This window comes from Pan paniscus, chromosome 8 (genome assembly GCF_029289425.2).
Source record: "Pan paniscus chromosome 8, NHGRI_mPanPan1-v2.0_pri, whole genome shotgun sequence".
Taxonomy (NCBI): Eukaryota; Metazoa; Chordata; class Mammalia; order Primates; family Hominidae; genus Pan; species Pan paniscus.
In genome coordinates this window covers 23,795,793-23,819,788 of record NC_073257.2, presented here as the reverse complement: position 1 = coordinate 23,819,788, position 23,996 = coordinate 23,795,793, and the positions used below count along the sequence as shown (strand labels likewise).

The following is a 23,996-nucleotide window of genomic DNA, read 5'->3' as shown; positions in this document are numbered from 1 at the left end:
CCCAGTTTATTATTATTTAAAAAGTAAATAATGGCAATGGCCTTGGGAATGGCTTTCAACCCCTTTTATCTTCTAGGAAATTGCCTTGATGAAGTGGAGATTCATGAATTCTACTAACCACATTTTCTGTGACTTTCAAAAAGTCCCTGATGGAAATTAGACAAATAATTTACTTTCACTTAAACATCAGATTTTTTAGTTACACTTAAGAAAAATAATTGAAATGTAGATTTCAATCATTGCTGCTGCTACACTTTAGGATTCTAATAAAATACTTTCAGTTATTATGCAAAGCATTCCTCAGTAGAGAAGAGAAAAATCGCTCTCAGTGACACCTAAGCGAGCGGCGTGTTCTGAAGGGCAAGAAGCCTCTTACAGAGCAGTCGAGGCAAGGACGCTGCGCTGGTGTGGTTTTGACTCCAGCAGGGAGGAAGGCTCATTCCACAACACATTTTCCTCCACTGCAGTCTCAGGAAGAAATTGAAAATAGTCACATACGTTTAAAATTCCTTTCCGACTAACACCTAGGCCGTCGCCCTAAACCGTCTGAGTGGCCCACGTTTTTTTTTTTTTTTTTTAGACGGAGTCTCGCTCGTCGCCCAGGCTGGAGTGCAGTGGCATCATCTCCAGAAGCCCACATTTTACGAAGGTTGCAACAAGCTCACACTCCTCCCAACGTGGGCTGGAACGGACGCGGTCCACCACAGAGCCCCCACTCCGCTCTCCCCCACCCACTGGCTCTGTCCTCTGCCTCAACACGCGCCATGGCTTCTGTCACGGAACTCAGGTCTCTGCTCAAAGGTCACCTTTTGAGACAGGGGTCGCCTCCTCCAGTCCCCTTTCCCCTTGTTCAGTGGGATTCTGTCACAGATCTGTCACTCATTGCTTTGCTTCTTGTCCAAGTCCCTGATGGACTGAAGGACTCCCGAAGGTAGGCAGCACATCTGTCCTGCTCACACCACAAAGCGCTTTTGGGATATGATTTTTGAGTTATCTTAGCTACACCAATCAGCCGACAGCTGCTTCTGCATTTGGCTTCTTAAACTGTCAAGCCTCCTTTGGACTGAAGATGCCCCAAAATGCATTCACAATACTCCGTGCTATTTTGGGGTAATCAAAGTGCTCACAGGGGAGAAAAAAATCCCACTTAAGAAAATACATTTTAATCTGATTTATGAAATCTAAGTTGGGAGGGTCTAATTTTCATGTTTTTAAAAAAATGACTTATTTTTATGAAGGGGAAATCTATCATGTTAAAAATGTTTATTTCTCAAAAGGGATCGTTACAGGATTTACTTAAATAAGTTGATGTGTTGCACTGAAGCTATCACTTAATTTCCTGAAATTAAGGGTGACAAAGTTGATTTTTCAGGAATAGTGTTTATTATATTAGATAAGGCCCTCATATAGTAACGGTATGTTTTTGAAGACACTGTACACAGTGAAGTCAATACACCTGCCATGCGATTTCAGCACATTACAGGGAAATCCACCAGCTTCTCCTAAACATCTCTCAGACTTCTCCCTCGAAACAATCCCCCAGGTGAAATGTCTTAGATACACAATGTTTTATGCAGAGACAAAGGGCAACTGCTCTTTTGAGAACTGCCAGCTCTAGGAACCTGCCTCATTCCTTCCTCAAGTCAAAAGCCCTAAAACAGCCAGTGTGGAGTGGGCTGTAGTTTCGATGTGTGTTTCCTGAAGCTATTTTTTCATTAAAGTTTTTCCAACACTTAGCTAATCTTTGGGGCACAGCTGATAGGGGGTCATGGGATTTTGAAAGTTAGAAGGAAGCTTGGAGACTGTCCAGGCCATCTCCTTCATGTAACAGAAAAGGAGGTGAGATCATCTATTGAGGTCTGGAAAACTCAGAGATGGAAAGCCAGTGAAACGTTCGACTTTTTTAAATTAAAAAAAAAAAACAAAACCTCAAATCACGGTATCTAAGCAACCACATTCTATCTGGCTTGTATGAAAAGACAACTGGCATCTGCTTTTGAATAAGGCAACAAAATTTGTGAAGAAAAAAAGACTTTAAATGACACACCCCAGAGCCTGACCAGAAATGAGCAAAGATGTTCCTTATTGGACTGTGGATTTTAAAATCAAATGTGATGGATGGAGTTGGTGTGAAATGTGACATGGGAATGATTAGGAATTTTGAAACAGAATTCTTACATTGCTTTTTTGAAAAAGGACAGGACAAAGAAAGACTAAGAGACGGAGGCTCTTCATAGTGGTAACAACTTAACTAGTGTTGAATGGACTAGTGTTTAAAACAGAGTGAATGTGTGAGAACGGCTTGCACAGCGGATTCTCACTGAAAACTTTTTTTCATATCATCCATGGAAAATAAAAGACAAATTCGAACTTTGATCATTTTTAAAAATAAAATAACCCAATGACATAAAGCAGCCCAGTGTAGTATCCCGGCTCCATCCTGGACACGTCTAGCCTCACCCTTTGCACCTGGAGGCACGGAAACCTACCTGCCACTCCTGCTGCATCACCTGCAAGGGAAGAGCACCCCCCACACTCACCGGGACTCGTGAGGGCTCCCAGGGCGCTGCTCGTGGTAGAGAGAGGGTTTGCATTGGTGCTGGTGGCTGAGGTCTGGGCCGCAGCTGCAGCAGCAGCCAGCGTCGCCAGGTTCTGCAACTGTAAAGCATTCATGCCTGTGGAGGGAAGAGAAAGTTACTTTTAGCAACAGGCCTCACACTTTTACAGTTTCCAAACAAGAGCGGGCTCATCAAATCGTCAGGACACGTGATGAGAGCAGACGACCCTGTGCAAGGTCACCTGCCTGGGTGGGAGCTGGGCTCTCCAGCCCTCTCCTCCAAGGCCACCTCTCCTTCAGTTCTCTCTGATGCAATTGCTCTTCCTAGAGACCACATACCCAGAAAGGAGCCTGAATCCCACCCCGTAGTTCTCCCTGGCAGAGCCTGCGCTTCTCCCTCGCTAACCAGTATTCTCAGCCCAGGGCCTTCCTGCCATGCTGTAGAGATAAGTGGAAAAGAGGAGAGATTTCAGTGCTGACTGGCCAGAGTAGGGCCTTGTGGACTGGCAGCTTCTATGACATAGCTGCCAAGACATGGTGAGATGTGGCAGCAGCTGGAGGAAGGGCTTCAAGGTAAACTCAGTCCCTCAAAACAAGGTATTTCAGAAGAAACTACATTTTACTGGAAGCTGAACTGGTATGGGTTCTAAGCCTGTTAATCTACTTCTTGACAATGAGTGGCAGCATTTAACTGAACCCCACCTTGAAGGGTTGTTGTGCAGATTAAATAAGATGATGAAAGCAAATTACTTTGGCACAACGTTAAGAGCTCAATGAATGTCACCTTTTATTTTTGTTATTGCTATTGCCATTGAACTTCTCTCTCTGGATTCAAGTGTGAACCCTAAAATGTGTCCATAGGGAGTTCAAATTTCATATTTGATGAATACAAGAATGACTGAATAGAAATGGCTGCACCTTAATAGTTTTATTTGTAAAATATTTGTATTTACCTTTTAAAGCGATTTATATTTTAAAAGAGGGACTTTAACTAGAATAAATGTGTGACTCATGAAAATTATGAAAAAAATAGAAATGAAAATTAGCATGAAGATAAGAGTGGGATTAGCTGAGAGATTTGGGGCAACAATCTAGGGGTGGGCTCAGCCCTGCTGTCTACACCGGATAGTCAGTTTAACTATCTTTTCTCCCTGTAGCCCGCTTCCATCTCTCAGTCCAAAGGTTCTCTGAATGGTCAAATTATGTTTCTATGATTCACTTTACCAGAAGACTGCACATGTGAGAAGCATGAAACAATGGTTCTCTCCCTACACAGAGGAACTGAAGATAGAAAGATCGTGGACTTCAGCTTCATTTTACCTTCTTCTCTGGTCTTAAGTCCAGATACTTAATCAATATCTATGGAGCAAATTTAGTCTTCTTTAGGGAGAGTGCCCTGAGAGCTGCTTCCGTAATGTGTGTGTAGGGGCGTTGGTGGAGGGATGAGAGAATGTTCTAGCGACATACAAGTGTAAGCCCCCAGCCATGGGCGCAGCTCAGTGCCTGGCTGCTGAGTGCTCTAGACAGCACTCTTCTGCCCTGGCCTCCTCAACCAGGGTGCATTTGCACTTAGAAAAAAGTTCCTCCTGTCTTGGTTGCTAAATGGATTTGCATTTTGTCCAAAGTGATACTCTGTCTTCTTCCAGGAGACATCCAGACCTTTTGGCTTAGGTTGAAAGCCAAGCACCTGCTTTTCAAAACCTACTTATTTCACAGGGATGCTTGAAAGTGGGACAGAAGTATTGTGTAATCCTGTGAATTTCTGCAAGAAAAGGGCAGACTTCTGGCAACCTTGCTTTATCAAGTGAACACAATCAAAAGAAAGCACTCTCTGGTTTTCTCTCGTCAAGGGTCACACAGTGCCATATTCATGAGAACGTGGGTGTTGAGAGGCCCTGGTCTCATTTTTCAGTTTTACTTTAGGAAAATGGAGGAAATACGCAAATTGCCTGGCCCTACTGCAGACCAACATGGCCCCAGCAAGGGGCTATTTCCTACAAACACATGAATGCATGTTTGACTTGAGTGTGAGGGAGCACCAAGGCTGTGCGAGGTCTTGCAAGGAATGAGGTACATTCACGCAGGTCTGTCCATGCCCTCTGGGCTCTCTCATGATGTGTGCTTCCTCTAACGTGAACCATGACCAGACCACACCACCAACATATGGCTGAGCACACAAGAACAGGGCTTAGCACCAAAATCAAAGCCTACAATATGCATATGGCACCGATTAATGACAGGCAGAGCCACCATTCTAGGCTCAGGCCAGCGGGTCCCCCTCCAGGACATATATGACCCTCCCAGGTAGGAGCCTCAGTGATGGAGCTGTGTTGATGGCCTGGCTTAGCTGGCCCACTTGGGTCAGAGACATCAGGTCCCTGGCCAAGGCCTCACAGCCATGGAGGAGACCCTCCTGGGCCTTGGCAGAGCCTTCTGCCCCATCCTATAGCCTCCTCCTAAGGAGACAGGGTTTACATTTAATGCACACGCTTTCTCTGTTACCTGCAAATTTCTTTATCTGTTTGTTTATAACTCTTTTGTGGCTCTCATCATACCCTATGTTGACATTATTTATATGTATTTCTTGCCCTCCCAACCAGATACCAAGTTCCTTTAGGACAAAAATTATGTCTTACTCATTTTCAAGTCCATGTAAACACACACACACACACACACACACACACACACACACGAATATATATAGTAGGTGATGAGCAAATCTATGTAAGACAAACAAACAGGGTAACAGACAAGTTTGACATTTACATAAATTGCTCTGAAGAGTACTGTCTGTACAGAGCTAGCCAAGGTTTTAGTTTTCCCCATTATTTATTAGTTCTTTGGTATTTACAACAGCATCAAATATTGGCTGTTTCCTCTCAATCATTAACTAATCCACTGTACAAATACTTACTAGGGCCCATGTTTAGTCCTTCTCTCACCCACTGACATTCACTAAAGGTCCTGGAACTGAGCTGACAGCACTCAGGTTCTCTCCACTGCCCGCTCCTTTAGGATCCAGGGCTAAGGGCCTGGGTGTCCTCCTCTTCATTTCTCCTCCACACACTTTACCACCCAACAGTTTCTGACATTCTCCTAAGCCTTTCCCTGCTGCCGCCTGGAAAGTCCAGGGGGAGTGGCTGAGTCTCTGAGGCACCACACTGGGGCATAGCTAACACTGCTCAACAGCCAGACTGCAAGGAAAGGAAAAACTATGAGTCAAGGAAGCTGAGATGAAGAGTGGAAAGGAGAAGACACTGTGATCCCCAGCATCTGAGGGATTTGAGGACAAAAGGAGAGAAGAAGAGTTAGTCAGAACCAATCAAGGAGGCGGATCCATATTTGCTCGTCCATCTATCTGCCCATCCATCCATCCAACCATCCATCCATATATCCATCATCCGCCCATCCACCCACCCACCCATCCATCCATCATTCCGCCTAACCACCCAACTATCCATCCATCCACTTAATTATCCATCCACAGATCCACTATCCTCCCAGCCATCCATCATCCACACATCCATCCATCTCTCATCCACACACTCATCCATCCCTCATTGTGGAATAGATGCTCCCACCCATCTATCCATCATCTAACCACCATCCATCCATCCACCCATCCACCCACATATCTACCCAACTATCCATCCATCCACCCACCTATTATCCACCCATCCATCCATTATTCTCCCACCCATCCATCCATCATCCGCCCACCATCCATCCACCATCCATCCATCCACCCACATATCTACCCAACTATCTATCCATCCACCCACCCATCCATCCATTATCCTCTCACCCATCCATCCATCATCCACTTATCCATCATCCACACACTCACACATCCTTCATCAGCACACCCATCCATCCCTCATTGTGGTATGGATCCTCCCACCCATCCATCTATCCATCATTCACCCACCATCCATCCATCATCCACCCACCCCTCCGTCCATCATGCTCCTACCCATCCATCCATCATCCACCCACCACACACTCATCCCTCATCCACCCACCACACACTCATCCCTCATCCACCCACCACACACTCATCCCTCATCCACCCACCACACACTCATCCATCATCCACCTACCACACAGTCATCCATCATCCACCCACCCTTCCGTCCATCATGCTCCCACCCATCCATCCATCATCCACCCACCACACACTCATCCCTCATCCACCCACCACACTCATCCCTCATCCACCCACCACACACTCATCCATCATCCACCTACCACACAGTCATCCATCATCCACCCACCCCTCCATCCATCATCCACCCACCACACACTCATCCATCATCCACCTACCACACACTCATCCCTCATCCACCCACCACACACTCATCCCTCATCCACCCACCACACACTCATCCATCATCCACCCACCACACACTCATCCATCATCCACCCACCCCTCCATCATCCACTTACCACACACTCATCCCTCATCCACCCACCACACACTCATCCCTCATCCACCCACCACACTCATCCCTCATCCACCCACCACACACTCATCCCTCATCCACCCACCACACACTCATCCATCATCCACCCACCACACACTCATCCCTCATCCACCCACCACACACTCATCCCTCATCCACCCACCACACACTCATCCCTCATCCACCCACCACACACTCATCCCTCATCCACCCACCACACACTCATCCATCATCCACCTACCACACAGTCATCCATCATCCACCCACCCCTCCATCCATCATCCACCCACCACACACTCATCCCTCATCCACTCACCACACACTCATCCATCATCCACCTACCACACACTCATCCCTCATCCACCCCCACACACTCATCCCTCATCCACCCACCACACACTCATCCATCATCCACCTACCACACACTCATCCATCATCCACCCACCCCTCCATCCATCATCCACTTACCACACACTCATCCCTCATCCACCCACCACACACTCATCCCTCATCCCCCCACCACACTCATCCCTCATCCACCCACCACACACTCATCCCTCATCCACCCACCACACTCATCCCTCATCCACCCACCACACACTCATCCCTCATCCACCCACCACACACTCATCCCTCATCCACCCACCACACTCATCCCTCATCCACCCACCACACACTCATCCCTCATCCACCCACCACACTCATCCCTCATCCACCCACCACACACTCATCCCTCATCCACCCACCACACTCATCCCTCATCCACCCACCACACACTCATCCCTCATCCACCCACCACACACTCATCCCTCATCCACCCACCACACACTCATCCCTCATCCATCTACCACACAGTCATCCATCATCCACCTACCCCTCCATCCATCATCCACCCACCACACACTCATCCCTCATCCACTCCATCCATCATCCACCCACCATCCACCCATCCACTCATCATCTACCCCACATCCATCTATGATCTGGCACTGATTAATGACAAGCAGAGCCACCATTCTAGGCTCAGGCCAGGGAGTCCCCCTCCAGGACATATTTGACCCACCCATCCATCCATCCATCATCCACCCACCCATTATCCACCCATCGTCCATCAACCATGCATCCACCCACCCACCCATCCATCATTCAGCCCCCATCCATCATCTAGTCACCCATCCATCTACCCATCCACCCATCATCCACCCATCTATCCATTCATCATCCATCCATTATCACCCATCCATCCATTATCCACCCACTCACTCACCCATCATCTACTCACCCATCCATCTATCTACCCATCATCCATCCATCCAACCATCCAGTAATTACTGAGTGGCCATGATGGGCTAGACCCTGTGCAACACACTGAGCATAAAGTAGAAAACATGATAGTCTGTGTACCCGAGCAGATTGCTGGATATCAGAGCAGGGAGATGTCAGGGAGTGGGGAAGAAATCCCACCAGCTCATCAGTTTCTTGAAATAGGCCTAGATTCAGAATGAAATCCTCCCTGAAGTCTTTGATTCGATGGGGATGGTAGAGAAGCACAGGAAAGCAAAGCACAGCCCAGCTGAGAAGCTGCAGGAGATGTCATCCCTTCCAGCCTGTCCCTCTCCTAGTCCTTGTGTGCTGACCCATGAGGCTTTCATGGTCCTCCCAACTCTTATTTTCAGAAGTAAGTGCTCATAAGCCAGGTGTGGTAGCGTGTGCCTATAGTTCCAGCTACTCAGGAGGCTGAGGCTAAAGGATCGCTTGGGCCCAGGAGTTCAAGTCCAGCCTGGGCAACAGAGTGAGACCCCATGTCTTAAAGAGAAAAGAAGTTAAGTGCTTGTACACCAGAGGTGAGGCAGGGCCTCACGTTTCTTGGAACACAAGCTCTACTGGTGACACCAGGGATAACAGCAGCAATCACCACCACCTCCTGAAGGCAGCGCAGGCTGGTCAACAAGAGCTCAGGTCCTGCTCTCACATGACCCAGGCTGAAAGCTGGCTCTGCCTCACTTACTGGCAGCCTGTTACCTGGAGCAAGCTCGTTACCTGTTTGCACCTTGGGGTTTTCAAGTGTAAAGTGCGACTGAAGTAGAAGTCACCTCTTGAGGATTAAGAGATTAAATGGGTCAACATATAGAAAGCTCAAACAATGCCTAGTGCAGAGTTAAGCTCAAAAAAGAAGCTCTCAGACTAATAACTGCAATAATACTGTCCTAAACGACAATGACAGCAGAAGCAAGAACAAAGCGTGTGCCAGGCAAGCTCCTCAGTGCCTTACCCGTGCTCTGCTACTAGGGTTCCTAACACATCCACGTGGTGTGGGCATTGTGACTCTCCTACATGTTACAGAGGAAACGGGCATGAAGAGGTGAAAACACCATGAGCCATTCTCCAAGGGCCACTCCCTGAAAGGAGAGAGCCCCGCCCCTTCCCTGGGTGCCTGTCCTCTCCCTGCCAGCCTGGCCTACCCACGGGCTGCCCTCTGCCCTCTCGGTCCCCATCTGGAGCTGTTCTGACCTCTTCCTTCTCCTCCTGTGCATTGGTATCCATTTCCTTCCTTAAACTTTGCATCTGAGAGAAGTTTAGAAGGGATAGGGAGGGACGGATGGAGGGGAGGAAGAGGAAGGAAAGGGCTGATCCAGCACAGGGTTTCGAAAGGCAATGTGACAGGGGCCCAGAAGTTAACCCTACCCCCTCAAGTCCCCATATCCACTGGGAGTGGCCTTGCTCGCCCCACCACAGTATGAACAGATGTGAGAGCTGGGGCGGATTCCAGTCTAGCGCTGCTTCACCATGAAATGCCGCTCCCTGCCCCAGGGTCCAAGAACACTGGGGCCAGTATGAATTTTGTGCAACTCGCCTGAATGCCAGAGGTCTGGGAATGAACTTGTGATCGTGTCTTCATTTGTAACTAAGAACTAGGTTAACCAGTTAACCACTAACTACTTAACTATGTACTACGTTTTGCTCTCTCAATCAATTTGGCAATTAACATACATATATATTTTTTGAGACAGGGTCTTGCTCCGTCACCGGGCTGGAGTGAAATTATGGCTCACTGCAGCCATCATCTCCCAGGCTCAAGCGATCCTCCTACCTCAGCCTCCTGAGTAGCTAGGACTACAGGCGCTCGCCACCACACCCAGCTAACTTTTGTAGAAAAGGGGTTTTGCTGTGTTGCTCAGGCTGGTCGGGAACTCCGGGGCTCAAGTGATCCTTGCCTGCTTCTGCCTCCCAAAGTGCTGGGACTACAAGTGTGAGCCGCCACACCTGGCCTAGTTTCTTAATGTGATTTCCTTCTGCATCCATCCCCAGAATCCCAGATACCACAAACCACTGGCTCTAGCTGCTTCAGTGACCAGACAGACCCTCGTCCGCCGCTGCCTCAGTGCTCTTCGTCGTGTTCTTCATCTACCCCACGTCAGTCCCCTGAACTTGGTGCTTCTGAGGCAGAGGTCCCTGACAGGGTTCAGGGTCTCCACAAACTCTGACATTTTATGAAAAAGTATGTGTGTGATGTGCATGCAAAATGTGTTTGGTGACAGCTCCTAAAAAGCTGAAGAACTTCTGACCTCTTTCGACAATCTGAAAGAGATACAAGTGGTAGTGGAAAATCACTGCATGACAGCCTGGGGGTGGGGCAGTGACTTGGGCCATCAGGAAGAAATGAGAGCTGAGGAGTGAGGACACGGAGAAGAGGGAGGATGAAGACAGTGCCTCCTCCCATTCTGAACACACACACACACACACACACGCACACAGGCATGCACACGCACGCCAGCATCAGAAGCAGCCAGGCGAGCCCGAGCTCCTCCATTCTTAGCTACCTTCCTGGGCACAGGTGTCAATGGGGAAGGACTCAGTGGAGGCTGGAGCCAGGAAGCCCTAGAGAGCAGCTCTTGAGAGCCCTAGGACCTCCCCTGCCTCTTGGGCATCTCACTCCAACCAGGACTGAGGCTGGAGGGCAGTGAGGGCACCGTTTCCCCCACCCAGAGCAGCCTCTGTCCACTCAGCCAGGCAGAGGCCATGGCCCATGTGTCCTCTGTCCATCCTGCCCCATGGACATCCCTGCACCTACCGATCTTCTAGGTGCTACTGACCATCTCATGCTCTGTCACACCACAGTAATAACCCGGGGCGAGAAGAGCGTGGGGACTGTCTTGGCCCCAGTGTTCCTGGGCCCTTCCCTGGCAACGATGCACGTCCCTGGTGGCTGATGTCTTGGCTCCTCCCGCCACAGATGGATCCACAGCCACAGCGCCATCACCTGGAACGTGGACATCTCACCTGCCTGCCTTCCCCTCCTATGCGGGGGAGAAACGGTTTTGGGGAAAGGCACTGGCCTGATGTGCGGACACCAGCCAGGGCATCTGGGTGAGGACAGAGGTTCCCTCTCCCTTCTTAGCCGGACTAGGCTTCTCGGGCACAGGTGTCAGGCGCAGGCCTGCTCCTGGATGGGGCGCGGGGCCTCTCCTGCAACTCCCCTTATTCCTCCCCAGAACTAACAGCGGGCTTCACTTCCGCTCATCTGGAAGTCCTCTTTCTGGTTCCCCTGTCGCTCTCTCTTTTCTGAGGTATGTGGGTGCCCCGTCCTTTCCCCATCTCAGCCCCTCTCTAAGGCGCCTCCTCAGTCTGCACCCCAAGTCACACTTTATCCCACACGCTCATCCTGAAAGGGCACCAGACCGAGAGGCACGGGCACGTGCTTGGCAAACGGTTCCTTTCCGAGAAGAAAAACTGCATTTGACTTCATGAAGCACTCTGCTCAGATGGGCACCTCTCGAACCAGGGGCAATAATCTGGGTGACTGAACATGCAAAACATTTCAGTAAGTTTTAGGAACTCAACAATGGGCTAAGAAGATGGCAAAGAAAGTTGAGAATACAGGGATTCAACTTTCATTCAATACTTGGGGAAAAATATCCTTCTCAAAACGAAGAAATTATGTACCAAACAGATGCGCAATATGCCTACTTGAAACTTAAGATTAAAAAAAATTATTTATAAGGAGAAGGGCATGAAAATTTAATTTAATGTTCACCTTAGGTAATTTTGTGTCTTATTGTTCATAGCAATTACCATAAATCTGCATATCAATAAGCAGGAACAGATGTCAGTTGTTACAAGTGCTTGCCAATCAGGTCTGTTAAAAAGTGACAGATGGGTGGTTATAGAACGTTCTCATAAGGCCTGCAGTGTGGACTGCTGGAGACTCAGCTTGGGGAGGAACCAAGTTCTGCGTGGGTCTTTGTGGATGTACCAAGCACACTTCACCACTCCGGGAGCGCCTCCAATTCGACATTCTCAGACCTCCGATACACTGTTTTTGCAAATGTCTCCCTCCTCTCCACTCGTGCTAGACACCAAGACAGTCTTCTAAGAGAACAGATCTCAAGTTGATAAATGAAGAGCTGCTTCATGGTTTTAAGCAAATATTTGCACTCCATAATGTTATTGTTACCTTCAAAACTTAGACCAGATATTCTGGAAGGGAATTACTACTTGCTTTACTCAGAATCAGAATTGAAACGAAGCAGTTTCCTCCCGTTCATCAAAAGACACTTCCGCCGCAGCTTCAGAACCTCTGGAACTGGTTTAGTAACAATTCTTTATCCTAGAAAAAAATCCCCCCTAAAAAGAAAAACTCACTCATGATAAACTTGAGATGTTTTCCAGGATGAAGGGAGGCAGCTTTCCTGTTACCACCTCGGAAGTGCTTCCTAACAGTGTGGGGGCCGTGAAACACACCTCAAGGGGCTGAGACACAGAGCACGGTTTGCCAGCCTGGGTTTGCATCAGTGAGCCGGACCTGAAGCTTGGTCCTGCCACCTACTAGCTTAGTGCCTTTGGACAAGTCTGCTAATCTCTCTAAGCCTCAGTTGCCCGGCCATGCAGTGGGCTAACTTAGAGTCCCTACTTCATCAGGTTGTTGTGATATTTGGGAATTCTATATCCTAATCCTTGTTAGGTCACTGACTAGTGCTGTGGTCTCACATTACTCACTGAACCTTTTCATCTTCCCTTTTTCCAACCGTAATGTAGTAACAAAGTGGTAGTCACGTCCTTAGCTTGCTATGAGGATAGCTGCATGATTTTTAAAAGGAGCTTTGTTAAAAACAAAATGGTAAAACACTACCCCTTGTTTTTCTGTTATATGATCTTCTCAGTTGATAGTTGTTATAAACAAATTAAAGGCAGAGAAGACACTTTCTCTTACTCCCTTTCTCTTTCAAGAAAAATCCCAGCTCTCAGCCCAAACTCAGACCCCAAGTTTCTGAGATTTCTGAAATTCACTGAACAAATATCACCGCTGAGAGAGAAATGGACAAGTTTTTATTAGAAGTTTTAAGAGGGAAAATAAAAACCAACCAACTCCAAGGAGGCACAAAAAGTAGATATAAAAGCCGTCAATTTATAAAGGTATGTTCCTAATCCATTTTCTGCTTCTAAATTCCATATTTCATAAAGGTTCTCTTTGATAAAAACCATAAAGCACACTTGAAGTTATTTTTAGTTTGAAAGGAAAATGGTAAGATTTTTTGGGAAAGGAAGTATAGCTGATGTCTCATTCAATTTTATACATGCAACTACTTAGGATCCAGTCGTCTAAAATTTCTCTTTCTTTTTTTTGGTTTTATTTTCTCCTGAAGCTGAAAATGTTTCACCCATATAAATGTGGCATTTTAGACTCTAGCTATAAACCTCATCTCCTGAAGGACAGACCAGTATGTTTTCAGAGTTGTTCACAACAAAATATTATTCGTTTCTAAAATCAGTTTTCACTTTTTGGTGACAGTATTCCAGGCTGGACTGCTTGAATTTTAGATGCAGAGATCATTTTATATATATCTGTCAATGTAATACAGAAAAATTACATGTGAATTGTTTATGTGCCCCCTCTACGTAGGACACAGTATCAATCACTCAATAAGCACTGTAACATCAGGTGGTGTTTGGGATAAATAACCTCTCGGGTTTCTTCAATCCCACTACCATATGCTTTCTATTGTATTTGTTATGTTTTATGTTATACAAACTATCTCCAAATCCTCAACAACTCATTTGTAAAGATACTATCATTAGTTTAATGTTCCTTTGGTTTATACATATTGCTGAAGTCATATTTCTTAATTTAAAAACCAGGCATTTAACTTAAGCTCCACTGGGGATTTATGTCTGTTGAATTAGAAATCTGTTCACTCATCCACTCGAGGATACTCATGAGCAGCTCTTAGAGGGGTGAGAGCTGAGTCTATCAGCCACGGGGCCATGCTCTCCTGGAGCACAGAAGAGTATCCACAGAGTATCCTGAAGCATCCAAGGAGGTGAGGGCAGAGGGAAGGGAGGAAAGGGCTCTGGGGAATTCGGGAGAGAGGCGCCCTTCTCACATTTGGGGGAGCTGGGAAAGTTTCTCCTAGGAAGGAACCTCTATCGCCCATTCACCATGGTCACTCCATAACATGTGCACAGATTGATGGCAAGGACAGAGTTAAGCCCTACTTTTGGGACAAGACAAGAGAGTAGGAGAGGCCATATAAACTTTTCTTCATTGGTGGAGAAAGTACTCCAAGCCATAATACTTCAAATACGTAGGAAGAGGAGACCTGACGATCCCTATAAATGCAAGGTATCCTTCACAGAGCCCGACAGCTACACCTTGAAGACTCTGCATATTCCAGATACTCTGAATACTCCAGATGATGGTAGGGAATGGCCTGTCCAGCATTTGATTTCCTAGCCTGTGCGGACTTAGTGTGCTGAATTTCACACACTGAGGATTCAAGAAATGGATAATTTGGGAGGCTCAAAGCACATACAGATTGCCTTTAAATTAGCCATCTGCTCCTCGGCACCTTGTAAGGTGACTCCCAGATACCCTCAGTTTTCAAATGAGCACGCAGAGCGTGCAGGGGCTGGCATCCTGACCTGTGGCTGGTGCGGCACAGGCACACACATCCTAATGAAAGATGACAGGGCACGCTGTCCACCCGGGACAGCATGCTCGGCAGCAGCCTCAGGACCCAGTGACCTTCTCTGCATAATCCAACTGTGGGAGTAGGAAAGCCTGAGGCCACCTCTAAGGAAAGCCCCTAATTTCAGATCCTGGTGAGTCCATACTATGCGAGAAAAGCAAATCTCCCGTGGGCTGAAAGTGTGACAAATCTTAGCATTTATTTTAGAGCTTGCAATCAGGAGGTTTTCTCTTTTAAAACACAGAAAATCCCCGAATATTTTACTTCTCTCTCTCCAGCTCCTTTCATAGAATTAAAAATAAATTAACCATTCAATGTGATTCTTAGCTCCAAGGCCAGCTTCCCAAACCATATTCGTAAAGATGCTGCTGAATGATTTAACTATGATTTCAAGTTATTCCTATTTCTAATAATCCAAAAGCTATGTCACAACGGAACCAGGTGGCAGTGCCAATGGATTTAAAGCCCAACGAGGGATTCAGCAGTATTTTTATTGCAGGCCAAGGAAGACCATCAGCTGATGAGCTTCCAGGAGCCTCAGGCCACAACGGCGGGGCTGCCGATCACACACCACACCCAGGGAGAAGCCCCCTGGAAAGTTTTTCCAGATTCATTCGAAGTGAAACAAGAAAAAAAAAAAAATAAACAAACCCCAAGGATACATATTTAAAAAAAGAAACAGAAATGTAGAAAAAAGGAGTTTTCATGATGACAAAGAAAAAACGCTTCATTCTGCACATGTAGGTTTCATTGCACTGATTCAGGGTGTCCTTGAATAACACAAACCGTGCTTGGTTCTAATATGCCAAAAACCTGTTCTCCTTGCTCTCTCCCCCCACCTTTTTGGAATGAAACAAGGAAAAGGCTCTCTGACCGTTCCTCACGGCAGGTTAATGGGCACCTGTGTTCTGATTTATTGCGCTCGCTGCCTTCCCTGGCCCCGTGTTAGGTAGGGAAATCGGCACGGAAGGTGGCACGGCAGGAGTGACCTTTCGCTAATCACCACACCTCAGTTACTACTGGCGCAGCTCATTAGAAGAAGGAATCCTTCAACGAACTGGCTTTCAAATACAGTCACACTTTGATTTTCTCCAGAACAAAGATTCCACTTTCACATAAAAGCTTCTGATGCATGATTCTGTCAACTGGGGCACTACAGTAAAAAGGCACCCTGTTAATTGTCTGTCGTTATCAAGGGGCTGCAAACTGCATCAAAGATAGGCCTGCAATCCTGGCTTTCATTACGGAGGTCAGAACATTTTTATTGACTGTCTATTATTAAAATTTTAGAGGGCTGTCAATCATTTGGCTGCCCTAGATATAGGAATCTGAATGGAAAGCCCCCAGTAATCAATCTTATTTATAAAAACAACAAATGACTAGAGAGTCATTGATATAATCATTTGTTGATATAGATGCCAATCAGGATTTCTCAGCCCCTTCATTCTATAGCGGTCATGCACAGCGAAGGTGGGTAGGTAACCTAAGAAGTAACAGAGACACTTCAGAGCAGGCGGTTCCAACGTTAACACCAAAGACAGAAAGCTAACAAGTCTGATCATCATTCTTGGTTCTCTTCCCCTGCTTCTTGTCTTTGCCCTCGGAACCAACCCCAAATTCTGACAATAGCACCGTCAAAAGGAGAGGCGTGCTTCCTGACTTACCTGCCATTTGTTGAATGCCGCTGAACGCACCCAGGTTGCTGGAGGAGGTGGCCTGCTGCAGGAGCTGCGGATGAACACACAAGGGCAAAGTGGAGACGGTGAGAGCAAAGTAACTCCCTCATTAAACTAGGGACAAATTCAGTTTACTCTGCATTTCCAGGGTTGGTTGCTACTGCCTACTGATGGACTGAAGGTCCCCAGAGCTGGGGCTGTAAATCCATATTCATGTCCAATCTCTATTAAGAAACATAAACACTGGGGAAACTCACTAACACTGCTGCCTTAAAACAATTAATCAATTTACTCTTTTTAACAACCAGGTGTTAGATCTATTGAAACCAACATAGCGTGACTAATTATCTCTCTCTGTAGTCTAGCAGTTACCGTAACTCATCTCTGTCAATCAGGGTCCATTCCCTCCCTCTCTTCTACTTTCCAGCACCGTTCAGCTTTCTTCATCTTTCATCAGAAGCACATTGGTTCACTGACTCTGGTGCCAACATAAAGATCATCATGGTAACTACAAACATGAATGCATCTATTCACAGCCATACAGCTGCAGCCACCACTACATGACCAAGCAAATGGGCAGCCGTTTTAAAAGTCCTCACTGCAGAGTGAAACATACAGCTTGTCAAAACTCACAACTATGTGGTGCTATGTACATCGAAGTCATGCGTTGTAAATGTCAATCTTCAAAAACATTAATATACCCATGAGAAAGTCTGCATTTTCCACTAGTGCTTTCAGGGCTGCATTTTTCCTGCCATGCAGAATGAGTGGGTGCCACGAGATAAAGGCATGGAGCCCCTGGGGTGCTGCCGGACTTGTCCAACTCAGCTGAACCGCAGCTTAACTTAGGTGAAAGACTGAGTGTTGGGCTGAACTTACGGATCTTCTTTTTGCTAAGGGAGACCAGTACAGATGCAGTTAGCAGTGTGGGCAAGCATATAGTTTTCTCCTATATTCAAATGTACATGGATACCAGAAACACAGATTTACCATATTTATTACTGAAATATTGTCACGTTGTGTGCTCAGGAGGAACAAGATTAATTCACTATTTTAAAAACAGCTTTCAGAGCCAGGTGCGGTGGCTCACATCTGTAATCCCAGGACTTTGGGAGGCCAAGGTGGGCGGGGGGGGGATCACTTGAGGTTAGGAGTTTGAGACCAGCCTGGCCAACATGGCAAAACCCCCATCTCTAGTTAAATTACAAAAATTAGCCGGGTGTGGTGGCACATGCCTGTAATCTCAGCTTCTTAGGAGGCTGAGGCATGAGAATTGCTTGAGCCTGGGAGATGGAGGCTGCAGTGAGCAGAGATGGTGCCACAGCACTCCAACCTGGGCAACAGAGCAAGACTCTGTCTCAAAAAAAAAAAAAAAAAACTTTCAGAATTTATCTGGGGCTCGTGAAACAATCCAGAACACCGTTCCTCTGGGGAAGTCCAGGTCTTTCCAGTTGGATATGATAAACCCTACACATGGATATGACTCGAAAATGGATCTCAATTGAGGTAACAGCGCCAAGCAGTGTGGAATTATCAGTGGCTGATTCCTGCAGTCCCCAACCTTTTTGGCACCGGGGAAAGAAGTTTCGTGGAAGACAATTTTCCCACCAGACCAGGGGTTGAGGGGAAGGTTTTGAGATGAAACTGCTCCACCTCAGCTCATCGGGCATTAGATTCTCATAAGGAGCACGCAACCCAGACCCTTCAGCATGTGCAGTTTAGACCAGGTTCGTGCTCCTAGGAGATTCCGAGGCTGCCGCTGAGCTGACGGGAAGTGGGGCTCAGGCAGTAACGCTCTCTCGCCTGCCGCTCCTCTCCTGCTGGGCGGTCCGGTTCCTAACAAGCCGTGGACTGGTACTGGTACCCAGCCCAGGGGTTGGGGACCCTTGGCTGACTGAACCCAAGCCTCAGGTACGACGATATTATGGGACTTCACACTATGAGGTTATACTAAAACCAAGAAAAGTCTGTGTTCAGTCATCCCTCTCCATTCCCTGCCCACACACATACTCTCACACACACAGAAAGAGGAAGAGAGTGGGGAAGAGGGGGTGGGAAAGCTAGGGACTGCCCACTGTAATAGCAAGGCCTTATTTCGGTTTGATTTGTTGGGTTTCTCATTCTCTTGCGCTTATCAACTGCAACTTCCTCCTCATATTCAATGTTTTTAAATTTTAAAAATTAAGCTAGCCTTGAAGATGTTTAGAGGAGTTAATAACACCTATTGAGGTAAGTGGAAATACCTGCAGTGTCATTAAACCACCACCCAGGATTATTGCCATGGATAACCAACCTCTGGTGAGCCAGGGTCAGAATCTATCACTCAAGGCAGCTAAGGGCTCTTTCAGAGAAAGGGCTTTTCAGCTGAAAGGGAGTAGAACAAACATGGCCAAGAAAGAATCACCCATGGCAGAGGGAAACGTAGTGAGAACTTCTAAAAACACGTTTCTATAAATGAGGCTGAGATTTCCTCTCCTTCACCTACACAAACAATTTGCAGATGTGGTCCCAGAAACATGTGCCAGAGATTTCTGTGAGCCATGGGGGCACAGGAGACGTGCTAGAAGACAGAGTGGACACGTGTCTCAGTTTTCAGAAATGGTGGATGGGGGAAGCCAGACTCTTAGAAAGTACAGGAAGGTGAGCGTGATGTCAGCCTCAGACAAAAATTCTGGTACATAGAATTAAACCAATCGACTGTGAGCATCTGAACAGCACACATTTGTGAAAAACAAATCATAGTCAAGCTAGACTCATTTCTTTTTTAAAGCAATTTTTAGACTGATTAGTCAAGAAAATAATGACAGAGCAAATATAGATTTTAGCAAGACAGCTGACAAAATCTCTCATGGTATCTTCGTGGACAAGGTAGAGAAATGGACAGAAAGTGATGGGAACCTGAGCCGATGCTTTTGCTAGCAGCACAGAGGAAGACAGGAAAAGGATGCTTCTCATTCATTCATCAAATATGTACTGAAGAGCTATTATATACCAGACCCCACTGGGCACTGGGGGTGGGGCAGCTAAAAAGATGAAGGTGACCCACAGCAGCACCCAGAGTCCTCAAAGAGGCAGTATGGCCAGCCGGCGGGACACGCAGGGCTCAAGTCCCATCAACCACTAGCAGCTGGTTGATTCTGGGTAACGTTACGTAACCTCTTTGAGTCTCCCTTTCCTCATATGTCCGAAAAGCAGGATCATCTCACCTTCCAAGGTGGAACAGGGAGGATCATTTGACACAAAAGCACAACTTCTGCTACAAAGTAAAGCCAATGGGTGACAGGATCACAAGAGGGATAGTTAAAATGTAAAATGACAGAATGAAGACCCAATACACATGCGGTACACACACACACACACACACACACACACACACACACACACAGACACCCTCTCTGAGGCTGGAATAAAAGGCCCAAACTCACAATATGAAATTATATTAATAAATGTGAAGTCCAGCACTTATGTTCCAAAGTGGAAAAATAGGGTAGAAGAGCACAATTTAGCAGTAATTCGAGTAAAAATAAAATCTTTGGAGTACTGGCTGCCTTCCAGCCCGCATCTGCCATGGTTACTACAAACGCCGCTCTCAAACTCCAGTCAGATGCCCTCAAGTCCACACTAGAGGTTACTACTCCGTCCTGTTCAGATCTCGCTCGGGGGACTGTCTTAAATTCTGGTCACTGTGTTTCCATAAAGACACAAAGTGAAATGGAGAGCATGAGTAAACAACCAGAAAGCTCAAGTTCAGACACCAAGAGATGTAAGGAATGGCTGAAAGAACTGGGTCTGCTGGGGCTTAAAATAGAATAGAATTTTGTTGGTTTCAAATAGATGAAGTAAGAAACACTTGATTTCATCAATCTGGTTCCACTGCGAAGAGCCAGGATCATGGAATGGAAGTTCTGGGAGATTTCACTTGAGGTCCTGCTGGCGCAGACCCTGACCTGACAGGGATGAGCCAGCCCAGCGGCCTCCCTCTTGTTACATCATCAGCTACATGTCTTCTAACTCAGGGCCTTGGGGTGCCTTTCAAAGACAAGTTAGAAGTTTAACCTGTGGGACTTTGCCCCTCCTACATCAGGCAGGAATTCAATTAGTCCTGTTCTTAACAGAATCAATCTAACTTGGAAAAATATCCTGCATAAATGCTGATTTCAATAATTCCCCGAGATTGAAAATGTACTGAAAACAAATGCCTCAGCGTAGGGAGGGGAAAAGTCAGTTTGCAGAGTTTCAGCGGGTGAAGCCCACGCCGGCATTGCCCAGCACTTACCGCCAGATACTGTGGGGTCAGTCCGCCCAGCCCTGTCAGGTTCCCCCAGGTGGCAGTGTTGAGCTGCTGCATCTGCTGAGCGAGCTGCTGCTGGAGGCGCCTTTGCTCTTTGTCCTTCTGAGTGTCAGCAAACTTCACCACGATAGGTGAAGAGCAGCCCTGTGGTCAGACACATTGGAAAGTGGAGAGGGGGTTACAGGCTGGCGGAATCCGCTCACGACACTCAGCACCGGAGCTACCTTTCTGCACTAGCCTGGAGCACATGGAATGGGCTGAAATGGTTTAAAACGGTTTGATATTCCTTCTTCTCTGAATAGTACCATCAACAGAAAATTCCAGACACTGCCAGTGGTTTCTTTGGGGGATCTGGTGGTCGGTGAAGTCACTTGCTTTCTTGCTCTGATTAGTAACTGCCTCTCCTTCTCTTCCTGTGTCTTCCTTCAACCTTGCAGGACCTCCTTACAGACAACAGACCTTACCAAGGTTCTTTAATTGAGCTTCTCAGGTTGCTCGTCTTACAGACAGACTTGGCTTTGTGTGTCTGCCCGTGTCCACAGGTGGACAGAGGACAAAGGGGAGAATCTGTAACGGGAATGGCCATGTCTCTCATTCATTTATCTTTTACTCTTTCCCATTTTCAGTTATGTATCTGTGAACTTTGGGATGGTGACAATCCTATCGGCCCAGCAATCATAGGGAAAAGGGCTTCATTTTAGTTATGAGGATGAGGGCGGAAGATATTCAGAGAACACAGGCATTCTCCAAAGTAACCGTTCACGTTTTCAGAGAGGCCTCTTGCCTCAGCACACCTGTGCTACCCGCCATCCCTGGAGCTGGTGCAAACCCAAGACACAGAAGCACATTCTAGCCAAAGGAGATAGACCGTGAACAGCAGATGGAGGAGTCCACTTGGCTTCTTTCCCTAATGAATCTCACCATTCTAGCAGCTTCTTTCAGTTTTAATTTCCTTTAAAAGGCAAGGAGTAGGGGTAGTGAGAAAGAAACGGCTAAAGGTCACAGAATTCACTACTGAGCTAGATAAAATCATCAGGGATAATAAGGGCCTAACATCCCAAGCACGAAGACCTCCTTTCCAAAGCACCTTTGCAACATTTGCCACTTGGTAAGTAACTCAGCAGAAGTCTCCCCCTCCTTCCCCAGCCTCTTCTCCTCCTTTGTGTGGCTTGCCTACACATTTCATCACAATTAAAGCTGTTCAATTTTGCTGAGGCATAAAGAAGTAATTCTACCCAAGTGATTAAAATAAAAACTTTTATTGAAACTCAGCATGATAATAGACCTTTCTCTCTCTCTCTCTCCTCTCAGAAATGTTATATTCCTATTTGAATGTGATTCTCTGTTCCATTCCCTTTGGGTCATGTTTCTCTTTTCTGGAAAACAAACACATTTTTTTCCTTATCACCTTGGGTAGTTACTGGGGATGCAGTTCTGAATACATGAGGATATCATGTCTGTTAATAAAAAAAGTGAGAAAAATGAGATGAATATTTCAGTGTTAAACTTCCAGCCTATTGGTCTTCAGCTCCGGTAGACAGAGTCATGGTACAGAATGTTAAATGTCAGTAAATTGCACAAAAATAGTATTTCCATCATTTAAAAAAATCCGTAATTCATTTTTTCTGTATCTGTTCCATGTTTCAGCACTTCACTTAAAAGAGAGCAACATACTTTGAAGATTATGTAGAGAGGGGGTTTTGCATGGAAAAGGGTTGTCATTGTTCCATCAAATTTGTTCCATAACAAATTATAGCATCTCTCCTAACAGAACATCTATTTTTTTCTTCCTTAAATAGTAAAAATGATATAAAAGCAGAAAATTAGGCCAATGATTATAGCTTAAAAATGATTTTTTAAACCATGAAACACAGGGCAGGGATAGAGTGAAGGCAAGTGGAGAAACAGAAGGCACGATATAAAATTAATTGTTTTTAAGACCTTGTTCTTTCAACATTCACATCATTGTGAATTAGGTAATACATCTTGGTTAAAGATGTATGCCAGAGTCCTGGAAATAATATAATTAGTTAAAAATAAACAACGTTAGTCAAACAATTATAATGTGACTGCATAATATATAACCTCCTATTTAAATGCCAATTAAAAAAAAAACCAAACAAGAAATTTAAGTGTCAGAGGACCCCTCTGTGTAAGCATGAATGTCCAGTTTTAAACACCAAATTTGGTTTTCAAATAATAGAGATATTAATAATAAAGGATCAAGGGCTTAGGAATAAATATGCCCTAGTGGTCGAACCAACTCTTTACATGATGGGAACCTACTGTTTCTCAGCCTGGTTCATGCTCAGTTCTGCTTTATGATCCCGAGTCCTCCTTCTACAGGAACACAAGGGAACATGGTCTCCCGTGGGTTGTCCGTGGCTCTCTGAGCATTACTGGGGGGGCTCCAAGGGAAGGAATCGGGATCGTAATGTTTCTAACAGAAACACTGAAGAATTGAGGTTCAAAATTATCTCAGGTGAGACCAATTTGGGTACAAATCACTAAATTACAAGAAATAAAAATAAGAATGAAACACGTATATGGAAGATAATACAAGTAAAGAGTTTTCTTTTTTTTTTTTTTTGCCCCTAACAGCAGTTTCATTTTAATCTTCAAACTGAATTGAAGATTCAAATGTGGCTGGAAATCAGGCTAATCCACAGGAATGGAGCGGCCTCAGTAAGAGAAAGAGGGAAGCAAAACGCCATCACACGTGTAACTGCGTGTCAGACAAGATTAGCTTCCTAGACATTCCAAATCCTGCTCATTATCTCCTATCATGCCCGATTTTCACCTGAGCTTGCCTTCAGGTAGGGGGTTGTGAGTGTCTTAAAAATGCATTGCACTGAAAGGAAAACACAGTGATTATATAAGATATGTTAGGAATATCAAAGTCAAGATCAATGTTCGAAAAAGACAATATTTGCAATGCTGGTATCACAAGTCAGAAAAGTACAGTAAACACTGAATGACAATGCCATGCACACTCCTTCCCCCCTTGGCACCCACCTTTTGATTCACTATAAAAAAGGTAGC

At 46.1% G+C, this 23,996-nt stretch overlaps 1 protein-coding gene across 33 annotated transcripts in view; it reads right to left on the bottom strand.

Moving 5' to 3' along the window:
• CELF2 (CUGBP Elav-like family member 2) overlaps window positions 1-23,996 on the bottom strand; it is an 867,789-nt gene that overhangs the window by 45,308 nt on the left and 798,485 nt on the right. For all 33 annotated transcript variants that reach the window (XM_055092397.1, XM_063607625.1, XM_024930221.4 and 30 more), the window contains 3 exons: window positions 20,940-21,098; window positions 16,652-16,715; window positions 2,541-2,675 (listed from right to left, as the gene is read on the bottom strand). In XM_055092397.1, the coding sequence (XP_054948372.1) occupies window positions 2,541-2,675; window positions 16,652-16,715; window positions 20,940-21,098 (358 nt within the window). The remainder of the gene's footprint in view (window positions 1-2,540; window positions 2,676-16,651; window positions 16,716-20,939; window positions 21,099-23,996) is intronic.